Source organism: Berghia stephanieae, chromosome 3 (assembly GCF_034508935.2).
Source record: "Berghia stephanieae isolate SIO BIC M18660-M18661 chromosome 3, UCSD_Bste_1.3, whole genome shotgun sequence".
Lineage (NCBI taxonomy): Eukaryota > Metazoa > Mollusca > Gastropoda > Nudibranchia > Aeolidiidae > Berghia > Berghia stephanieae.
This window is the reverse complement of record NC_088362.1, coordinates 101,562,035-101,581,238: the sequence shown is the minus strand read 5'-3', so window position 1 is coordinate 101,581,238 and position 19,204 is coordinate 101,562,035. Positions and strand designations below refer to the sequence as shown.

General features: G+C 34.7%; 1 protein-coding gene across 1 annotated transcript in view; it reads left to right on the top strand.

Moving 5' to 3' along the window:
• Positions 1-18,007, top strand: part of LOC144968996 (uncharacterized) — a 32,004-nt gene extending 13,997 nt beyond the window's left edge. The window contains exons 9-18 of the mRNA XM_078907928.1: positions 430-527; positions 1,678-1,764; positions 2,077-2,223; positions 2,647-2,727; positions 3,009-3,060; positions 3,364-3,384; positions 4,704-4,880; positions 6,063-6,085; positions 7,114-7,640; positions 8,150-18,007. Of these exons, the coding sequence (XP_078764054.1) occupies positions 430-527; positions 1,678-1,764; positions 2,077-2,223; positions 2,647-2,727; positions 3,009-3,060; positions 3,364-3,384; positions 4,704-4,880; positions 6,063-6,085; positions 7,114-7,640; positions 8,150-10,338 (3,402 nt within the window). The 3' untranslated portion in view covers positions 10,339-18,007. The remainder of the gene's footprint in view (positions 1-429; positions 528-1,677; positions 1,765-2,076; positions 2,224-2,646; positions 2,728-3,008; positions 3,061-3,363; positions 3,385-4,703; positions 4,881-6,062; positions 6,086-7,113; positions 7,641-8,149) is intronic.
• Positions 18,008-19,204: the final 1,197 nt, after the last annotated feature.

Genomic DNA, 19,204 nt, shown 5'->3' with positions numbered 1-19,204 from the left:
TGTTATTTTATTTTCCCAAACTAATGATTTAGGTTTTGATGGGAATAATACTTTTAAATATTTATATTTGTTCACATGCTTTATTCTGGCAGCCAAATGATTTAGGTTTTGGTAGGAATAATACTTTTAAATATTTATATTTGTTCACATGCTTTATTCTGGCAGCCAAATGATTCCCAGTCAAATGATTTAGGTTTTGGTAGGAATAATACTGTTAAATATTTATATTTGTTCACATGCTAAAGATTATATTATTCTCTCAACCAATTGATTTAGGTTTTGGTGGGAAAAATACTATTAGATATTTATATTTGTTCACATGCTAAAGATTATATTATTCTCGCAACCAATTGATTCAGACTTTGGTATGAGTAAAGCTCATCTTTACAGATGTTTGTGATCCAAAATGTTATTATAATCTATTCCCAGCCAAATGATTTAGGTATCGGCGTGGTGGGTGTGGCACAAGTTGACTTTCTACAACCAACTCACAACAAGCAAGATTTCAACAAAGACGAAAAATTTAAGTAAGTAGATTTTAAAAAAAGTAATTATTTGTGTTATACTCTTGATTCTTGTTTTTTCTTTACATCATCTCAGAATGAATCCAGATAGCTCAGCTGGTATAATAATAATAATAATAATAATAATAATAATAATAAGCATATTTATATAGCACCTTTCGTCGAAACCTCAAAGCGCTTAAAAATAAAAAAATAAAAAATCAACCAAGGTATCAAAGCTATTAAGAGCATGAAAGGGCATCAATACATCATCAATATAAATGTCATATACAATACATTTAAAATTCAACTAAGTAAATATTTCCTGAAAAGATGTGTTTTCAGGGCTTTTTTGAAAATTTCTATTGAGCTCGAGAATCTCACAGATTGAGGGAGATCATTCCAAATCGTGGGTCCGAATTTTATAAGAGACCTATCACCAAAGTACTTAAGTTTAGTTTTAGGAGATGCTAACAATTTTGAATCGTGGGATCTAAGATTTCTCAGAGGTACGTATGGTTGAAGTAAGTGTTGAATGTAAAGAGGGACAGAAGACTCAAATACACCAAAGCGCTGTCCTCATAATCAAAGGACCTGTATTAGTCCTGGGTGTAGTTGAGGTGTATCTTGAACATGGTTGGAAAGCACTGTGTGATAGGGCATATACTGGAGATCCCAGGTTCCAATTTTACTGTTGGACCCTCAATTTTTCCTTGAGCAAGAAATTTAGTCCCTGAGACTGAAGCCTGGGTTTTTTGTTTTTTTTTGGATAGGCCATGAAGAACAATGTCCTGTTAGGGTGAATGATGGGGATTTTATATTTTTCTGTTTAATTTATTCTTTCCAACAGTAACCATTGTTTCTATTTATATAATGCTAGAGAAACCAAGACAAACTCTTAAACTCTAGATCTTTAGGTCTTTTGACTAAAGGACTTTTTTAAAGCATTCTTTTCTCAGAGTGAATTATAGATCATCATCATCAGGCTTTGCCACTGTCTGTAAACAGTTCATATTTCACATATATTTTTATAGCGGTTACATCCTTTTTTTTTAAAATAGAAAATTTGATACGGCACATTTAATATGTGTTTGTGATTATGAAATCAAAACCTTGCGTTAAGTTCATAGAATCTACTTTCCTTCAACTCACTCTTTTTCTGCTCTATTCTTAGCTCTGTCATGATGGCATTTGCCAACAAACTGAATGACTATTGGAATGAAAAGAAACAGAACACGCCTGCTTTTCCCAATGAGGATAGGTAAATCCTATATTATTATAATAATTTTAGACATATATTTATTACTTAATCGTGATTCTCCAGTTTTTTGTTTGTTGTTTTTTTTGTATTTTGGGGGGGGGGGGGGGGGGGGGTTATGATCAAGAAAGTTTTGTAGATTTATTCCTTTCATATTTTAAAAATTGTTTTATTGAATTTTTAAAATTATTTTCTCATGTGCATTGAAAAATATCATTGGTAATGTCAAATTTCTTTTTCAAATGTATCGTATGATTTTTGTCTTGTTCTTTTAAATTAGGATATTTAACTCAATTATTTGTATATTTTATTCAGTACACAAACAAGCCTAAGAGATGCACCAGATTGGACCTGGGCACAGTGTGAGATATGTCTGAAGTGGAGAAGAATGCCAGATGGTATTGACAAAGATTCCCTTCCCGATCAGTGGTTCTGTCGATTCAATCCAGATGCCACCCACAAGTAAGATATTTTTCAAGAAAAAAAAATAAGGGAATGGCTCAAATAATTAAGAAATTGATTTCTTAGAATGATGAGAGGGATGTACAATGGTTGCTTAACAATCTGATGGAAATATTGATAACATTAACATGGTTATGGGGATGTTGATGTGAGTAACAATGATGATGATAATAGTTATAATAATAATAATAATAATAATAATGATAATAATATTATTATTGATGATGATGAAGATGATAATGATAATGATGATGATGATAATAAAAATAATAATAATCATCATAATCATATTATTCAATATTTAAGCACGCCTCAATGCCTATGTGCACATATTATCAGGTCTGATAACTGAATGTATTTGTGGACTCAATTTAACATTGTTGTGATGGAAGTATAGCTTTGATATATTCCTGTTTTCCTCAGTCGTTGTGAGATCCCAGAAGAACCAGAAGATGAAGATCTGGCAGTGAAACCCACCTATGTGAAAACATTCAAGCGGAAACGGTATATTTTTGTTTTTTCTTTCTTTCATTGTAGTTGTAGAATCAATCCACTCTTTCACAGGTTTATATATTTCTTTATTATCGTGGAATGGGGTGGCTGAGACCAGTCCCCGAGATTGAAAATTCTTAAACAAATATGGTAAAATTTATATCATTTGATAGATTTCACCCTTCCCCACATATTAGAAAAAGAACATCTGACAGGTTATTTCAATGACAAGATATATCTTATAAAGATGTTTAAAAAGTCTTTTTTTTTTATTTTCTCATTGTGCTGTTTAGGGAGGAGAAAAAGAGACAGGAAATGATGACCAGGCAAAGGCAGGATATAGAGGTGATTTATTACGCTTTTTAATGATCATTTTCATTCTTATGAAAAGTAATACTCGTGAAATGAAATTAAACAATTAGTTTCAAGTAACAAATGAAGTACACTTCCATCTTCTCTCAATTGTTTTAATGTGGTAATTCATAATGATAAAAATAAAAATAATGCATCTTTTGTTGATTACTTTATCCCTTGAAATTTAGATTTTTATAAGAAAATTTAGATTTTATTTTTCATGCCTGTGGCAGTTATGGGCTACGTTCATTTAAATTATCTATTTAACACTGATTTCTATTTCTGTCTTTTCAGAGGCAGATGTTACAAGCAAGAGTAAGTTGGATTAAAGTCATTCAAAGCTGGAGAATATCCTGGTTTCTGTATTGTTAAATGGACAGTAATGATTGCTTGCTACCCTTTGGATAGGGTGCTAAATGCAAAGTACTTTCCATCAGATCTAATAGACCCAGCTATCCAATCATTGCGGAATGGACCATGAACTGATGTCTTCTCTAAGGGTATATACCATTTAAGTGTCTGATTACGGGCTCAAACTCAGACCAAATATAGGTTGTGTTTTGAGTCCAAGACTGTATTGCTTCACTATAGCAATATGTTGGTTCCTGTAACAATGGAGGATGATTCTTTTTTAATTCCAATTAACAATGACAAATTTTTGCTTGAGTAATGTAAAAGAAAAAGAATTAACTATTTAGTAAAGGCATGAACACTTTGTGGACGTTCAGCCAGAAGTTTATCATTATATCTTGATGTATTGATAATGTAAGTATTATTGAAACCTTAGCATAATATAACATATGGCATAGGGCGAAATAGGATAAAATCCCTTGAATGCCCTTAATATTAATTGCAATGCTAGAAATCTATTGATTGAAAGATTACAATAATGATACACGTGGTAAAGATAGTATATCAACTTAAATGTACGCATGTATGAGTGATGGACAAACATATATCTTTAACCGTGACATGCAAAGCACACACACACACACACATACACTCATACATCCATACATATAGAAGATAACCATAATAAGGTAACAATGCATAATATAACATAACATAACATATGGTATAGGGCAAAAAACCTTCTAAAATTATTTTATAGAAAAAAAAATTAGGAGCTCAATAAATAATTGCTAAAAGTGAAGTGATATCGTATGACTGAAGTGAATATGTGTAGTAATATTGTATTGTAAGCAATGTTAGCTTACTATAATAATATGTGTTGTAATGTATTTGATTCAAATTTGGATGGACTTATAAATCACAACCCAAATATGTTACCATTATGAACGATAAAACGCAGTCAGTATGTTTTATCAAGTCATAAGGAATGGTCGGTCATCTCCAAGAGTGAATGACAATCCAATTATGAGAAGGCATCTGATGTCTGACATTTAGTGTACCAGTGTAGCAATGAAAGGTCATGATTGTGACGTGTGAATAAACCTGTCATGAATCAGTTTGCCAGCTGCATAGAAAATTATATCGCTTTGTTGCTAAAGTTTATAGTAAATTATGTTAGCCGAACACTCCACATTGATTCCTCTGCCACCACCATCATCATCATCATTATCGTCGTCAACATCATCTTTTAACTAATATTTATTTTTGATATATTTACCCAGCCACATCCACCCGAAGGATTGCCAGTATTCAACAATTTACAAAAAGCCTTGGCTGAAGCAAAACAAAGAGAGGAAGAACATCGACAAGTTATTTTGAAAATGCAAGAGGAAAAGAAGCAGCTAGAGCTGCAGTTAGCAGAGAGTTCGGTGCAGTCTAAGCTGAAGAAAAGGCATCAGGTATGACATTTACATCAAAATTTTATCAGCTGTATGTTTATAGTTTGATTTCAGAAATAGTAAGGTGCCCTAACATCGACTATTTCGTATGTTTTAATTTCAATGGCTCTTATTTGTATATCTCACCTTTGACACAGTTTGTTATCCCACAGTAGGACACCAAAATCTGTTCAAAATTAGCTTTTTTTGCTTATTGAAAAGGTTGCCTTTTATTCATTTAATAAATGAGTTTCGTCTTCAGAGGTAGTTGCTCTAACAATGACCAAGCCCTACTAATTTCTGATAACTATGCTTGATATTAAAACACCCCATCTAGTGCACCTATCACCTCTGTGGAGTAAAGGTTACTTCCCCATTTTGCTGGGGTATAAGGAAAGAACCAATCGGGAGGGTTGAAATTATCATATGCTGCACTGTAAGACCACAGACTTTTGATGTCACGTATTAATTCTATAACTGTAACATACAGTCAAATTGCATGCCATGTTAAAAATGATCATTAAGGCCCCTTACCCCAGTGTATTCAATAATGTACCCAAATTATTTGTGTGTTTTCCACAAAGGATGAGTATTTTTTTCATATCATTGGTATATCTGCCCCTTCTCTCATCAAACACAAATGTCGTAGGTGGAATTCCCCTTGATGTAAGCTCCCATGTAACATTTCAATTTAAAATAAATCATAAGATTCTTAACTGATTCACACATGAAAAAAAAGTCTTCTCTCAAATTATCACGGTCAAAAAATCTTAAGTGCAGCTTTGTGGTCTAGTGGTATGACACTCAACTGTTGAAGGTTGAAGGTTTAAATTCCACCGTGGTTGGTGCCAAATTGAGCCCTTGGAAACTGCCCTTTATTCAATTTAAAAAAAAATTATATTCGGATGTAAAATGAGTAACTACTTATCTCCTTGTCTCCTCCTACATGACCATTTTTTTTTTTTTTACTTTTAATCCATTCTGAAGCGCTTTGAGCACATTTGGTAAATATTGCTTTGTTTAATTTTTTTTTTTTTTTTTTTTTGGTTTTGTTTTATAAATCAGTCAGGCTTAAGTTTTTTAGAAATTTATTGACCTGATCGAAAACATCATTTACAGGTTAAGAAAGTCTGTATGATATAAAGTCCTAAAAATTATTGATATTTTTTACATTCTCATTATTATTATTTTTAAAAATTTCAGAATGTGACTCCAGATATCAACAGGTAAGTTCTGCCTAAACGATTTATCTACATGATCAAGAAACTCAGACCTATGTCCTGTTTTTTTTTGTTTTTCTTCAAATAATTTTCCCGATTATAGGGCCTTTGAATATTCATGACAAGGTTTTTAAATTACCACTTTTTTCTTAATTTTATTTGTTGTTTCTAATCTGCTGGGAGTCTTCAAATGTTGTTTATTGCATATTTCTATTATTTCTATTGAGTTTCTAAACATCGGTTTTCATTTACTTTGTCGTCCTTTGAAAACATATGTATTTAAAATTTTATCTAGAAAACTCGATCTTCAAATACGGATTGATTAAAATGACACTCAGTTGATATTTGAAGGACAATTTTTCTGGCCAAAATTTTAGATACATGTTTTTTTCAGAATGTGATAGTGCTGTCTCATTAGTTCAATGCACCAAGATCATTGCAAGAATAATTTAAAGTACTGATATTTCTATCTCTTCAATGTAAAATGAAGGTATAGATAATGAAAAAGGGAATTTAAGATATTTTATTTAAAAAAGCAATTTAATTTTGTGTGTCTGTTTTTGTGTGTGGGTACTTGTGCATGTGTATACTTTTGGCTTTGTGGAGAGAAAAAAAACCCCTGATTTATAACAGTCCAATCCTGCATTGCTGACAACACATGTTGTCAGCTCTGGAAACAGTCATTTCTGTTGTTTTAGTAAGGTACCCTTATGAACATTTTTGCTGTTTGATAGATGGTTCTTTTAGGGTAACTAGTGATTGAATAGTTTTATTTGAAATGGAGGACAAGAATACTCTCACATTCCACATGCATTCTACACTCCTCCATTCATCTTTTGTCTCATGGATACGTTTTCTAAAACTCAAATATCTCAGTTTATTTTGATGTTTGTTCGCAACCAATCAAAGTCAGGAAATTTCCCAAAATAGGATTTTTTAATGATCATTATATCCTTCAGCATCATTATTATTAGCATCAATGATGATAATGACAACAAATGTGACAATGATGGTAATTTTTTTTTTTTCAACAGCCCATTGAATAAAAGAAAAGGGGATCCTATCCAAATGGACAGTCCTAGAAGTTCAAAAATGACCAAGCAAGATCAATATGCGAATTTAAATAACAATAATAGTAATAATATGAATACCAATACACCTATCCGTCCACCAAGTGGAAGTGGAGGAAAAAACGCTTCTAAGTCAAATTCTGCTTCAACTCCATCCCTTTCCTCTACATTGAAAGTGAAAATCGGGGGTCTCTTAACTAAGAACAACAAATCTAACCAACAGGGTGATAATGTTAAGAAGTCGAAAAAAGCCACTTCATCCCAATCCAAGAATGACAATGAGACGTTTGTAGATTTGACAGAGGACATGGATTACGAAATAACTCTTAATGAAGACTATGATTCAGATGAAGATGTCAAACCTGATCTCAGTGAACTGAGTTCTAGTGTGCAAAGGAAGGAGAAGGCGAAAGAGAAGCAAAAAGGGAAAGATAAAGAGGAGGAAGCTGATGTTAAACCTGATAAAAGTCTTTTGGACAAGTTATCCAAAGGTAATCCTTTTTTTTGTCTTATCATGTCTTTCATACTACTTAAGGCAATATTTAGCAAATGCTTTTTTCTTTTTCAAGCTTTATACAGTGGATGGTCAATAAGTGCTGTGGGTAGGGTCTTTTTTTTTCTCTCCATATTGAAGGTTTGTATGTCATTCTAGATTGTGCATCATTTATTCCTTGGAAAAGGCTCTTTACTCAAATTCTCTTACCACACTTAGTTGTAAAATGAGCATCTGATCAATAACAACCTTGTATGTCCCTGTCAAAAAGAAATCTTGATACATGTTGTAGCTTACAAGCGTCATGTTTTGTCATACATTTCAGTGATGTAGGCTTGGGATCCTATGTATAGTTCTTAGAGTGCATTTGATAGATAGTACAATATATAAAAATTCACTTCGCTCCTGTCCTATAACCAAAATCATTGATTGTCCATGTGCTTTTGTGTATTCATTCTCTCCTCAATTTTCTAATGTTTCAAATATATATTTCATATTTTCCTCCAGAAAAATCTGCAACGCCAAATAAACAGCCCCCATCTGGTAACAAAGTTGCTTTTTCAGATATAAAGGAAGAGTTGCAGGGAAAAGAATCACCTGTGAAAACGGTAACAGATAAAACCCCTGTGACACCACCATCTGCTGATCCTACTGATAATACCAATGATGATCACGACCCTCCTGGATTTGATGCTCCAGAGAATGATAATGATGATGATGAAATGCGGCCTGAAGATAGATTATCGTCTAATGTGGATAAAGTAATGGCTGCATTAGAAAACAAATTTAAGAAATCGTTGTCCAAGAAGAAGAAGACAACAGATCATGAAAATCAGGGTGATAAGCAATGTGCTAATGTGGAGGGTGAGAACAGGGTACTAGAAGAAGAAAAAGAAAATGCAGGGTCTAGCAATGCTGGGGGTAAGCATAAAGATAGCGATGGTAAAGAGAAAGAATCTGAAATCATCCAAAAAGAAATTGAACATATTGAAACAGAACCAGTCAATGCCCAGGAGGATAGAGGGAAGAATGGAGATGGGGATGTCATAGAAATTTGTAGTGGTGATGAAGACAATGAAGATGGGTTTGACTGGGGTGGAGTTGTTATTAAAAAAGAAGTCGAGTCGGATCAGACCAATATCAAGGATGATCAAGGATCTAGCAGTAAAGTCAGCGATGGGGATGATCCTGATAATGGAACACAACCTTTTGAGGTAACAGGGAAAGAATTAGAAGATGGAGCTAGTGGTAGAAAAAGTAATAAGGATGATCAAGAATCTAGCAGTAAAGCCAGTGATGGGGATGATCCTGATAATGGAACACAACCCTTTGAGGTAACAGGGAAAGAATTAGAAGATGGAGCTAGTGGTAGAAAAAGTAATATGGAGAAAAATCATTCTGGCAGTGATGATGGTGCTGAAACAGAAACACAACCCTTTGAAGTAACAGAGATGGGGTCTGAAGATGTAGCGTGTAGTGAATTAAGTAACAAGGAGAATAAATGTGCAGGCCATGCTGATATAGAAACACGCTCTTCTGATGCGAAAGAGAAGAAATCTGAAGGTGTAACAAATTGTGAAAAAAGTAACAAAGAGAAAATATCTGTTAGCAGTAAGGATGATGCTGATACAGAGACGCAACCTTATGAGCCAATGGAAACTGAATCGGATCAGGTGGTCAGCTTTGTAAATAGTTATGATAAGGAAAGTGAGTCTGATGACAAGAACTCCACTAAGATTATGGACCAAGGGGAAGTAGGAGAGGAGGAGGAATCTCAATCGTTGTTACCTTGTCAGGATAGGGGGATAGTAAGTTATTCTGATGATGACAATGACGATGTATCTCACAAGTGTTCAGAAGCAGGGAAGACAGAAGGGGGAAAATTAATTCATCACAATGATGATGGTGCTAATAATTCAAAGGACATTGATGGCCAAAAGGCATTAGTTAGTGATTCTTTGTGTAATATTAAGACAGTTAACAATGGTGACAATGATGCTAATGATAATTTTTCAGATGGATCCAAAGAGGTGTTACAAAGATCGGTTGTGAGTGAACAAGGTGACGTAGATGAAATGGTAAATAATGATTGTACAGTGGATAGAGCTAATGATAAATCAACTGAAAAAGATGAAGATAAACATGATAATGATGTAAATAGTAGTGAAAAGGATAGTACTGCAGGGTGCGATTCGAATAAGAAAAAAGGAAATGCAAACAAAGACAGTGTAGAGAAGATACATAAAGAGGTTGACACTGTAGAGGACGATGCAAGTTTAGGTGGCAAAGATAGTGACAGTGAGGGTAAAAGTAATGTCGCTGAAGATAGTAGGAGATGCCAACTAAATTCCTCTGCAGATATTGGCGACAAGAATGATGATAGTGATGACTGTGAGGATTTTGATGATGATTTTTGTCATGATGTTCCAAATGATGACATTCTAGATAAGAGGAATTCTATTTCGAGTGTTGATGATAAAGGTGATAATGCTGAGGGAGGTGATGGTCGTAATAACAGAAATGCTATTAGCAAGTTACGTTTTCAGAAAAATGTCCACCACCTTCTTAGTCTGCTATGTCCTGACGCAGATCTCGGAGATGTTAGTGACATTGAACAGACAGTGCAAACCATGATTCAGATTCATCAAGAAAGTTCTCAGACGCAGTCTATTACCTCAGAACCTGAAATCTCTTGACTTTGTTTTTAGGATATAGTTAAAATTAAAATATTTTGAAATTTTTATTGTTTTTATGCATATAAATTAAGACTTTGAGTTTTAATCAAACTGCCAGGATTTTTAAAAATCTGTATTTCCGTGGTGATTAAGTGTCTACACAGGTAAAATGACTGATCTGAGTCATTAAATGTAGATTTATTGCGTATTTTGTAAGATTTGTAACAAATTTAATCCTTTAAGGCACTGAAGATATTCCTATTTCTTGGATGCTAAATGAAGATCAGTCTATGGTGATTTTTATCAAATCAATTTTTCGTACTTCTGCTTTAAAAAGCAAAGTCATGGTTTTTAATAGTTTAATTGTATTTTACTGACTTTATGAGTTTGCAGCTCTGCAATTAATATGGACCAGAAGACTTTATACATAGGACTCCATTTACTTTCATCTGAATTTGAAGGAATGCCAACCAGTATGAAATTTCGTGTTTCAATTATCTCCACAATATGCAAATGTGAGAAAAAATTTAAAAAAAACAAGAAATGAAGTTGAGGAAAAAAAGGCATTAGCTATTAGAAAACTAAAGCATTTTGAAATGCTAGACGGAGCTTGGGTTTTTAAATGATAATCATGTCATTCAGCTTTCTGCTAACTTGATATGCGTCTAATTTTTATCATTTATTTGTATTGTATTGTTCTTCTTGAAATGCAAAATTTTGAAAAATATACTTTCTTCTGAGGTAAAATTTGAAGAAAAAAAACGAAGCCACACCATGGCTGTTGGTACGCAAGTTTACATGATACACTATTTTTTAACAGGGAGCTATAACAGCACTGTGACTTGGGCTTAGCCAGCTTTAGCAATGCCTGCCAGTGACTGCCAGCCAAAATTGAAGAGTGTTTTTTCAAAACTCTGTTCAGTCCTTTAACTCATTCAATCCTAGAGATTTTTGCTAATTTTCAAAATTGGTAAAAAAGGTATTAAAAATGAGCATGTACATAGATAGTTCATAGATAATTTTATTCAATTACCAGTAACATGTAAAAACTAAAAACATTAACTTTGATACTATGCCTGTAATTTGTCTCGGAAAAATGTAATGAATAGGCATGGGGTTAAAGTAACCCAGGTACACTATGGATATAGTCGGTGTTGTTAGGGTTGAGTGAGTTAAAAGAATAAATGCAGTAAGCCACACATTTTTGCGTGGACAAGTGAATGGATGGCAACTATCAATAGGATTCTTTATAATGTCAGTTCATTCCACACTTTATTTCAATTGAAATTATATTGATAATTACTTCAACAAACGGTGAAGTCCATCATTCATGCACAAGTGTTTGTGTTTAAAGCCCTGCTCTGAATTTTAAAAAAAAATTAGGCCTCAGCACGAGTGCGGTGAGAGTGAGAGAATGTGTGCCAAGAGAATTTTTTAAGGATTTAAATTTGCATTACTAGTCTGGGACCCGAACAAGGAACAAGGAGTCCAAAGGCAAATGTCATACCCATTGTTGATAGTTTTCCTCGGATCCGCGGAAATCCGCGATTTTGGAGTCAGAGGATGTATTTCCTCCTTTTAAAAATTAACATTTCCCCCCCAATAAAACATACTGGCAGTGACAGACCAGATGTGTGGTGGAACATACAGTATACAGGTGCAGATTCCCACTTTCCAGAAATTAGTTAGAGTATCATTGATAGTTAATCATCTTAATTCTCTAAATGTTGAGGTTGGTGCAGTAAAAATGGGGCTTAAAGGCAATCTTTCATGATTTTCCTCCCTTTTCACTTTTTATCACCATCAGCACTGCATACCACAAGATCACAAAGTCATACAATGTATAGATTTGTTGATGAATGATAAAGGCTTTGGACCTTGATGATTTGAAACAGTCTGTTATTTCTGTAAAGCTTTTTTTTGTCTTGTTTTATTTACTTTGTATTTTGCAGATGTTACACAGTCTTATAAAATAAGATAAGATAAGATATACTTTATTCATCCAAAAACATGGAAATTCGTTTACAGACGTGGCATGCATGAAAATGTATAAAGACAAATTTGAGAATCTATGGCGACAATGTATACATATATAATATATGCAAATACACAAAAATGTAAAAATATACAACCAAGAACCAATAGCAACACTTTATATATTAATTTGATAAATTGAGATAGGCCATACCTCTGGCCTTTAGTCTGAACTTGTGTGTGTATATTTAAAAGATAGTATTGAATTTAAATCACAGTTGCTAGTTAAAAATTCGAACACCATGTGGCAAAAATGAAATAAGGTGACGTGTTGTCTTTGTTTTTATAGATATAAGGCGACGGCTCCTCATGGAGAACTTAATATATTTGTGAAGGGGGAGATCGCCATCCTTCATAACTTTCTCCATTTTACTTTGACTTATAAAACTCTATCTATAGGGTATATAAATAGTTGTCTTTGTTGAAACACAAGTCTTGTCAGATTTAGAACAAATCAGTAAGCTGTAAAATTGCAGTGGAATTTAGTCATGCTGTATGATAATTCTTTTCAAGATGTACAGAACTCATGTCATTATATCCAAATCTGAATCCATTGGTAAAATATGTATTTTCAAATGAAAGTTTCCACCGCTTTGAGTAAATGTGATAAATAAAAATGAATTTATATTATTATTATTATTATCGGCTTCAAAAAGAACAAAATACCGTATGTTATTGTAAATGAATTTTAAGCTTATATCACATAAAATTTGAGTTCAAATTCAAATACATGCCCTCATTGTGGAGAGTTGAGTTTTGTTTCTGAAGAAAACCCCCAAAATACCTCATTTATTTCCTCACTCTGTTTAGTTTAATTTTTTATTTTACTTTCATGTTCATTCCAATTCCAACAGAATACCAGATTGATTCGTTGGGATATACAGTAGAATTACTTTAAACAGAAATTTTGGGGACCTTCTAAACCATTTCGGTTTAAAGACATTTTGGTTTAAAGTAAGTTCCCGTGTTGCAATGTTTTTCAAGGGTAGTAACTATTTAAGGAATTTTATCATTTAAACGTATCATGGGTTTCCCGTAAATGGAGTTGTTGAATAAATGCCGTCTTCATAACCATTAATTTAAAAAAATAATTTTTTTTTTGTGTTTTAAAAATATTTTTGGGGGTTTTCGTTTTCAATTCAAAATTGTTGAAAGAGTTGAGTTCGGGATGCCGTGTAATTTACATATCTCCGTCTTGATCAACTTTTTTTTCATCGACTTCACATAGTATTTTGATTTTAAACTCCAACGTGGAAGCACAATGCTTTCTTTTAGACATCTTTTAGTAAAATGCTAAGCTAAAATAAGATCGAAAGTTCTTGTGCGATAATTGATAATGAATGATGCGCAGCTATTCAAGGTGAAGTGAAATGGAAATGAAAAGGCGTGTCAATGCTAAGCTGTCTACTACACACCCCTCTTTTGTTGAAAAGCCATTTCATTAGGTTCAAAGGCCTAATTACATAGAACCTCCCCCCTCCCCCCCCCCCTCTCACACACACATTTAAACAACGAAGTGGAAATGAAATGGCATTTCAATTGTAAGTTGTCTACCCCCCCCCCCTCCTTATTGTCGTGTTGAAAATCCAGTCAGTTCCAAAGCATCAACACACGAGCGAGAACATCTCGCTTGCGTTATTCTACACCCCAACTCCCCCTCTTTCCTCATTTTTCGCCTGTCAGTCACCCGCTGTCTTCCTTTTCCAGTCTGTGCGATTGTGGTGTTGGCCAAGCCCAAGTGCAGTGATTGAAGTGTTTGTCTCCCCCCCACCCCCCACCACCCATCACCCTCATCTTATACTTACGCTCTGTTTAATATCGCCAGGCATTATTACGTGTGGCCTCCTTCCCGAATTTTTGAAGAAAAATATAGAGAGAAAAAAGGAAGGGGCTCTCAAGTTGTTTCGGTTTAAAGAAAGTCCTGCTTAGAAGTATTTCGGTTCATCGTAAGAATTTGTACAAAGATAATGAAGAAACTCGTACAATTTATTAAATTCTTTGCGGTTTAAGGTATTTTTCGGTTCAGCTTCTTTCGGTTTAAAGTAATTTTACTGTATGTCTGATTTTTACCTTCCCCACGGGTGACAACAAACAAATTGCTTGTCTTGCCAGTTGTCTGGTCTATTTTAAATTGCAATTTAAATTTAAGCTAATGTATGTTTTGTGTGTGTGTTAAAAATAAAAATAACTAATAATGCTTTGGGTGGTATTGTAAACCTTGGAATTCCAATTCCATTGCAGCTCCCTTATGCCTTATCTCTACCCTACAGTTTCAAGGCCTTGTTCTTGAGGCGGTTTGGTTTCGCCCAGACTCTGGCTTTGGGCATTTTTGTGAGGGGAAATAGGATGTGAATGAGTGTTTTCACTGAGGGATTTTCTTCCCCCTCCCACTGTCACACATTAAATTATCTCATGAGTAACTGTGAAATAGCATTGAGGACCACCAAGAGAGTGACCTTCCATTGGCAATGATGTCATGCTGTCGTTTGTGTGACGTAATGTGGACCCAGGCTGGTCGCATGGATAAATTGCTGCTTGGATCTACTATTTGCAACAATTCCCTTTTGTCATCCTTTTCCTCAATAGTGATTGAGACGGACAGAGGCACAGAACGGTGAAACTGTCTTACTGTCCTTTTGTGTTGAGTACTGCCCTCATTTTAAGCACATACCTATCCTCAAAGTACAGGATTTGCGCTGCCTACTTAATTTCAAGAACTCCCTGAAAACTCTTTGATTTTGATGATTACCACATTGGTCTCCCTGAAAACCCCTTGGAATTTTATTTTAGCAGAAAACTTGAATTTTCTAAGAATTGGTGTTGGAACCCTGGAAATATTAGAATTAGATTTATATAACTTAGTTTCATTTTCATATATTTTGACTCCTAATTCTATTTTCAAGATCTAGTCTACCCTTACATTACAATAACCCCTGTGAGAGGTGGAAGGCTATATTATATGACTATGATGACTCATCACCTCAAAAAGGCTTCATAAAGGGATAATTTAGAACTTAGAGGCTGGAAATTGCATTTATGGTGAAAATGTCAGATAGTTGAGTGGGGAAAGAAGAAGGAGATAGTTGAGTTAATGGATTTATTGAGGTGGATGAATATTAGTATAATGTAGTCGAAAGGAAAAGATGTTACATTTTGATGATTCTAGGTTTTTGTTAACTTTTTTGGCTATGTGGTCTAGTGGTATGACACTCACTTTCGGATCGGAAGGTCCTGGGTTCGAGCCTCGCTCTCGGCACATAGTTGAGCCCTTGGAAAAGGCTCTTTACTCACATTCTCTCACCGTACTCAGGTGTACAATGAGTACCTGGCCGTTAACAGCATTGTCTTTGTCCGAAAAATTGTAATATCGCCTAACAGGCGTCATGTACATGTTAAATGTTGCTGTTGACCAGGGACCCCTTGTAAAGCGCTTTGAACATATTTAGTGGATATTGCGCTATATAAAAGCTCATTAATCTCATTTAACTTTTTGACCTGAAGCTCATCTCAACATAAAACCTGATCGAGGTGGTGGGTCTTGTTTTGTTATTTCATTTTCTATAGATATTAATTATGTAGTTTGGTAAAAGTAAAAGGACCACCAGATCTGAAAGTCAAAGACTTACATGTTTTATTTGAATATATTAAAATTGCACACATCTATCTAAGTTTTCTGTTTCATTTAATATTTTTTTATTTAAATCTCTGAATTAATATCAAAAGTCTTCAGTTATTAATGTTACTGTTGTTGACATTTTTTATTACAAGTTGCAATACACATTATATTCTCATCATTGTTATTTTGACTCTGAAAAATACTGGTTCTAGGTGGGGATCCTGACCTCCCATATTGGGCAGGGAGGTACATGCTGTGTCTTCTATCCCCCCATACCCGTTTTCCAATTGTTTCCTGTCTTGTCTTGGAATGAGATTACTTAGTTTTGTTCCCATATTGGGCAGGGAGGTACATGCTGTCTCTTCTATCCCCCCATACCCGTTTTCCAATTGTTTCCTGTCTTGTCTTGGAATGAGATTACTTAGTTTTGTCCTGATCCTTGCCAGAGTTCCTTGGCTGGGAGGGAAACAGTTGAATGTATAGTTATAGTTTTGGGAGATGATATTTTTTTCCTTGTAAATCATCTCTAGCTCTGTTCTGCATTGTATTATGTTTAGTTTACATATTATATTATATGATTGGTAAACATTTGAGTGTATTCCTCTTAGTTGGGACCTGTGCTTGTGTCTGGATGAGACTTTTAGGTGATCTCAAACTAAGTACTTTGACGGTGTGCTCTTGGAATCTACATCAATTTCCTATTTGAACCAATTCCCCTTTGTCTTACCTATTCACTTGTGCTCTAATTGTAATTCTTGAACTTTTTACTATCCCATTTTCTTCCTTTTTACTGGCGCTGATATGACCTTAATGTGTTGCAAGCGCCGTAAAACCCTTAAAAACATAAAAACAAAACATTTGATTATACGCAATTTTATTAGTAGTAATAAACAGTAGTGCGGCTATGCGGTCTTGTGGTATGACACTCGCTTCCAGCTTTCGGATCAGAAGGTCCTGGGTTCGAGTCTCACTCGGCGTATAGTTGAGTCCTTGGAAAAGGCTCTTTACTCACATTCTCTCATCGTACTCAGGTGTAAAATGAGTACCTGATCGTTTACAACGTCTCTGAAAAAAAAAATTGTAATATCGCCTAACAGACATCATGTCTCGTTCTACGTGTTACGTGTTTCTGTTGGTCAGGGACCCTTGGAGCATGTTTATTGAATATTGCCCTATATAAAAGCTCTATATTTTTTTAGTCACAGCCCAGTAGCCTGCCTTTTTGAGTGACAACATTGCAGGGCTATATTAGCCGAAGTAGGTTATTAGGTGAAGACATGGGTGTGGAGGATTAGAGTGTTGAACGCAACATACAGTGTAGAATGGATATATCGACAACGGTTATATCGACATGACACCTAATTCCAGTTTTATTTTCCTCTCTATATACATGTATACTACATTAGTAAATATAGACCGCCTATTTCGACCAAAATAAAAATAAAAATAAAAATTATAATAATCAAAATTACCACAAGACGGTTATATACATTATGAAAATTATGTCTGCTTTGGTGCGTAATAGGTTTTTAAAAATTATATAATATTTGCAGATAACGTATAATATGGCATTAAAATTAAAGATGTAAATCGATACAATGAATATATTAATATTAGTAGTATCATGAAAAGGTTGTATATAATATATTAACCAGTTAACTTCTGTTCTCTGGAGAAAAAAAAACATATTAAAAAATTTGGTCCTTCAAAAATCGACCGATTTAAACGACCCTCATCTTGGCAAAACCTCTTGAACTTTGCACGGCACATAACTGGTTAATATTTCATATTCGAAAAGGTTTTAGTTTATGAGTTGTGATCATAATCATAGTTATGACGTAAAAGGTTGTTATTATTTATGTTAAAACTGGAAGGCATTATGATGATGAACATGAAGACATGGTACATATGTTGTAAATTTGACGCTTGAACATGCCTGATATTGATGTTTATTTTTAGTCATGTCCGGTACATTATTATCTTGACTGTGACATGTAAGATTCATTACAACCAAAAAATAAAAATAATTTTTTTTTAAAATTCACTTTATTCATCCCATAGTGGAAATTTTGTCTCTAGAGCTTATTCCAAGGGAAGACTAGAATAATCAAGGCGTCAGCCGCAGTGCAGCGCCGCAAACTGAGGAGGTGACTTGCTCAAGGCAAAGGTCACACACAATCTAGCGGGTATTCGAACTCGGTGCCTTTCGGGTACGAGTACGAGGCAAAGACCGTACCGCTGACTGGGTGGGGTTCCTTCCTCCATAGTGGGCAGGGAGGTACTTGCTGTGTCTTCTATCCCTCTGTACCTGCTGGGTGGGGTTCCCTACCTCCACAGTGGGCAGGGAGGTACTTGCTGTGTCTTCTATCCCTCTGTACCTGCTGGGTGGGGTTCCCTACCTCCACAGTGGGCAGGGAGGTACTTACCGTGTCTTCTATCCCCTTATATCTATTTTCCAACATGCTTTCTGTCTTTGTCTTGGTAGGAGATTGCTTGGTTTTGTCCCGACCCTGGCCTGAGGAGTCCTTGGCTGACTGGGAGGGAAACAGTCAAATGCATAGTTATTGTTTTGGGAGATGATATTTTTTTCCTTGTAAATCATCTCTCTGTTATGTATTATTATATTTGTTATTTTTAATGAATAATGAAATGTAAGCATTTGAGTGCATTCCTCTCTGTTGGATTTTGTGCTTGTGTCTGGATGAGACTTATAGGTGATCTCAAACTAAGTACATTGATGGTTTGCTCTTGGAATCTGCATCTGATCCCTATTTGTTCCCAGTTCCCCTTTGTCTTACTTTCTCTTGGGTGCTTTAATTGTAATTCTAGAACTTTTTACTATCCCATTTTCTTTCTTTTTACTGGCGCTGATATAACCTAAATGTGTTGCAAGCACCGTAAAACCCTTAAAAACTTTAAAAACTTTAAACCGTCACGCTTAGCCACGCTAACCCCAAACCATACATGCCACTGCATTATTTCATATTTTCTGAAATATACAATGAAGACATGATTCTTCCCCCCCCCCCCTCTCTCTCTCTCTCTCTCTCTCTCGGTTAAAGCGAAATTGGCAAAACCATCCCTCTCTCTTTTTTTTCTATTTTTCTCCATTCTCTGTCTCTCCCTGTGTGTATAATATGTGTGTGTGTCTGTATTGTGTGAGTATTTGTTTGTGAGAGGAATTTCCCGTAAGGCAAATGTTGCCCCCCCCCCAACACACACACACACACACGCGCG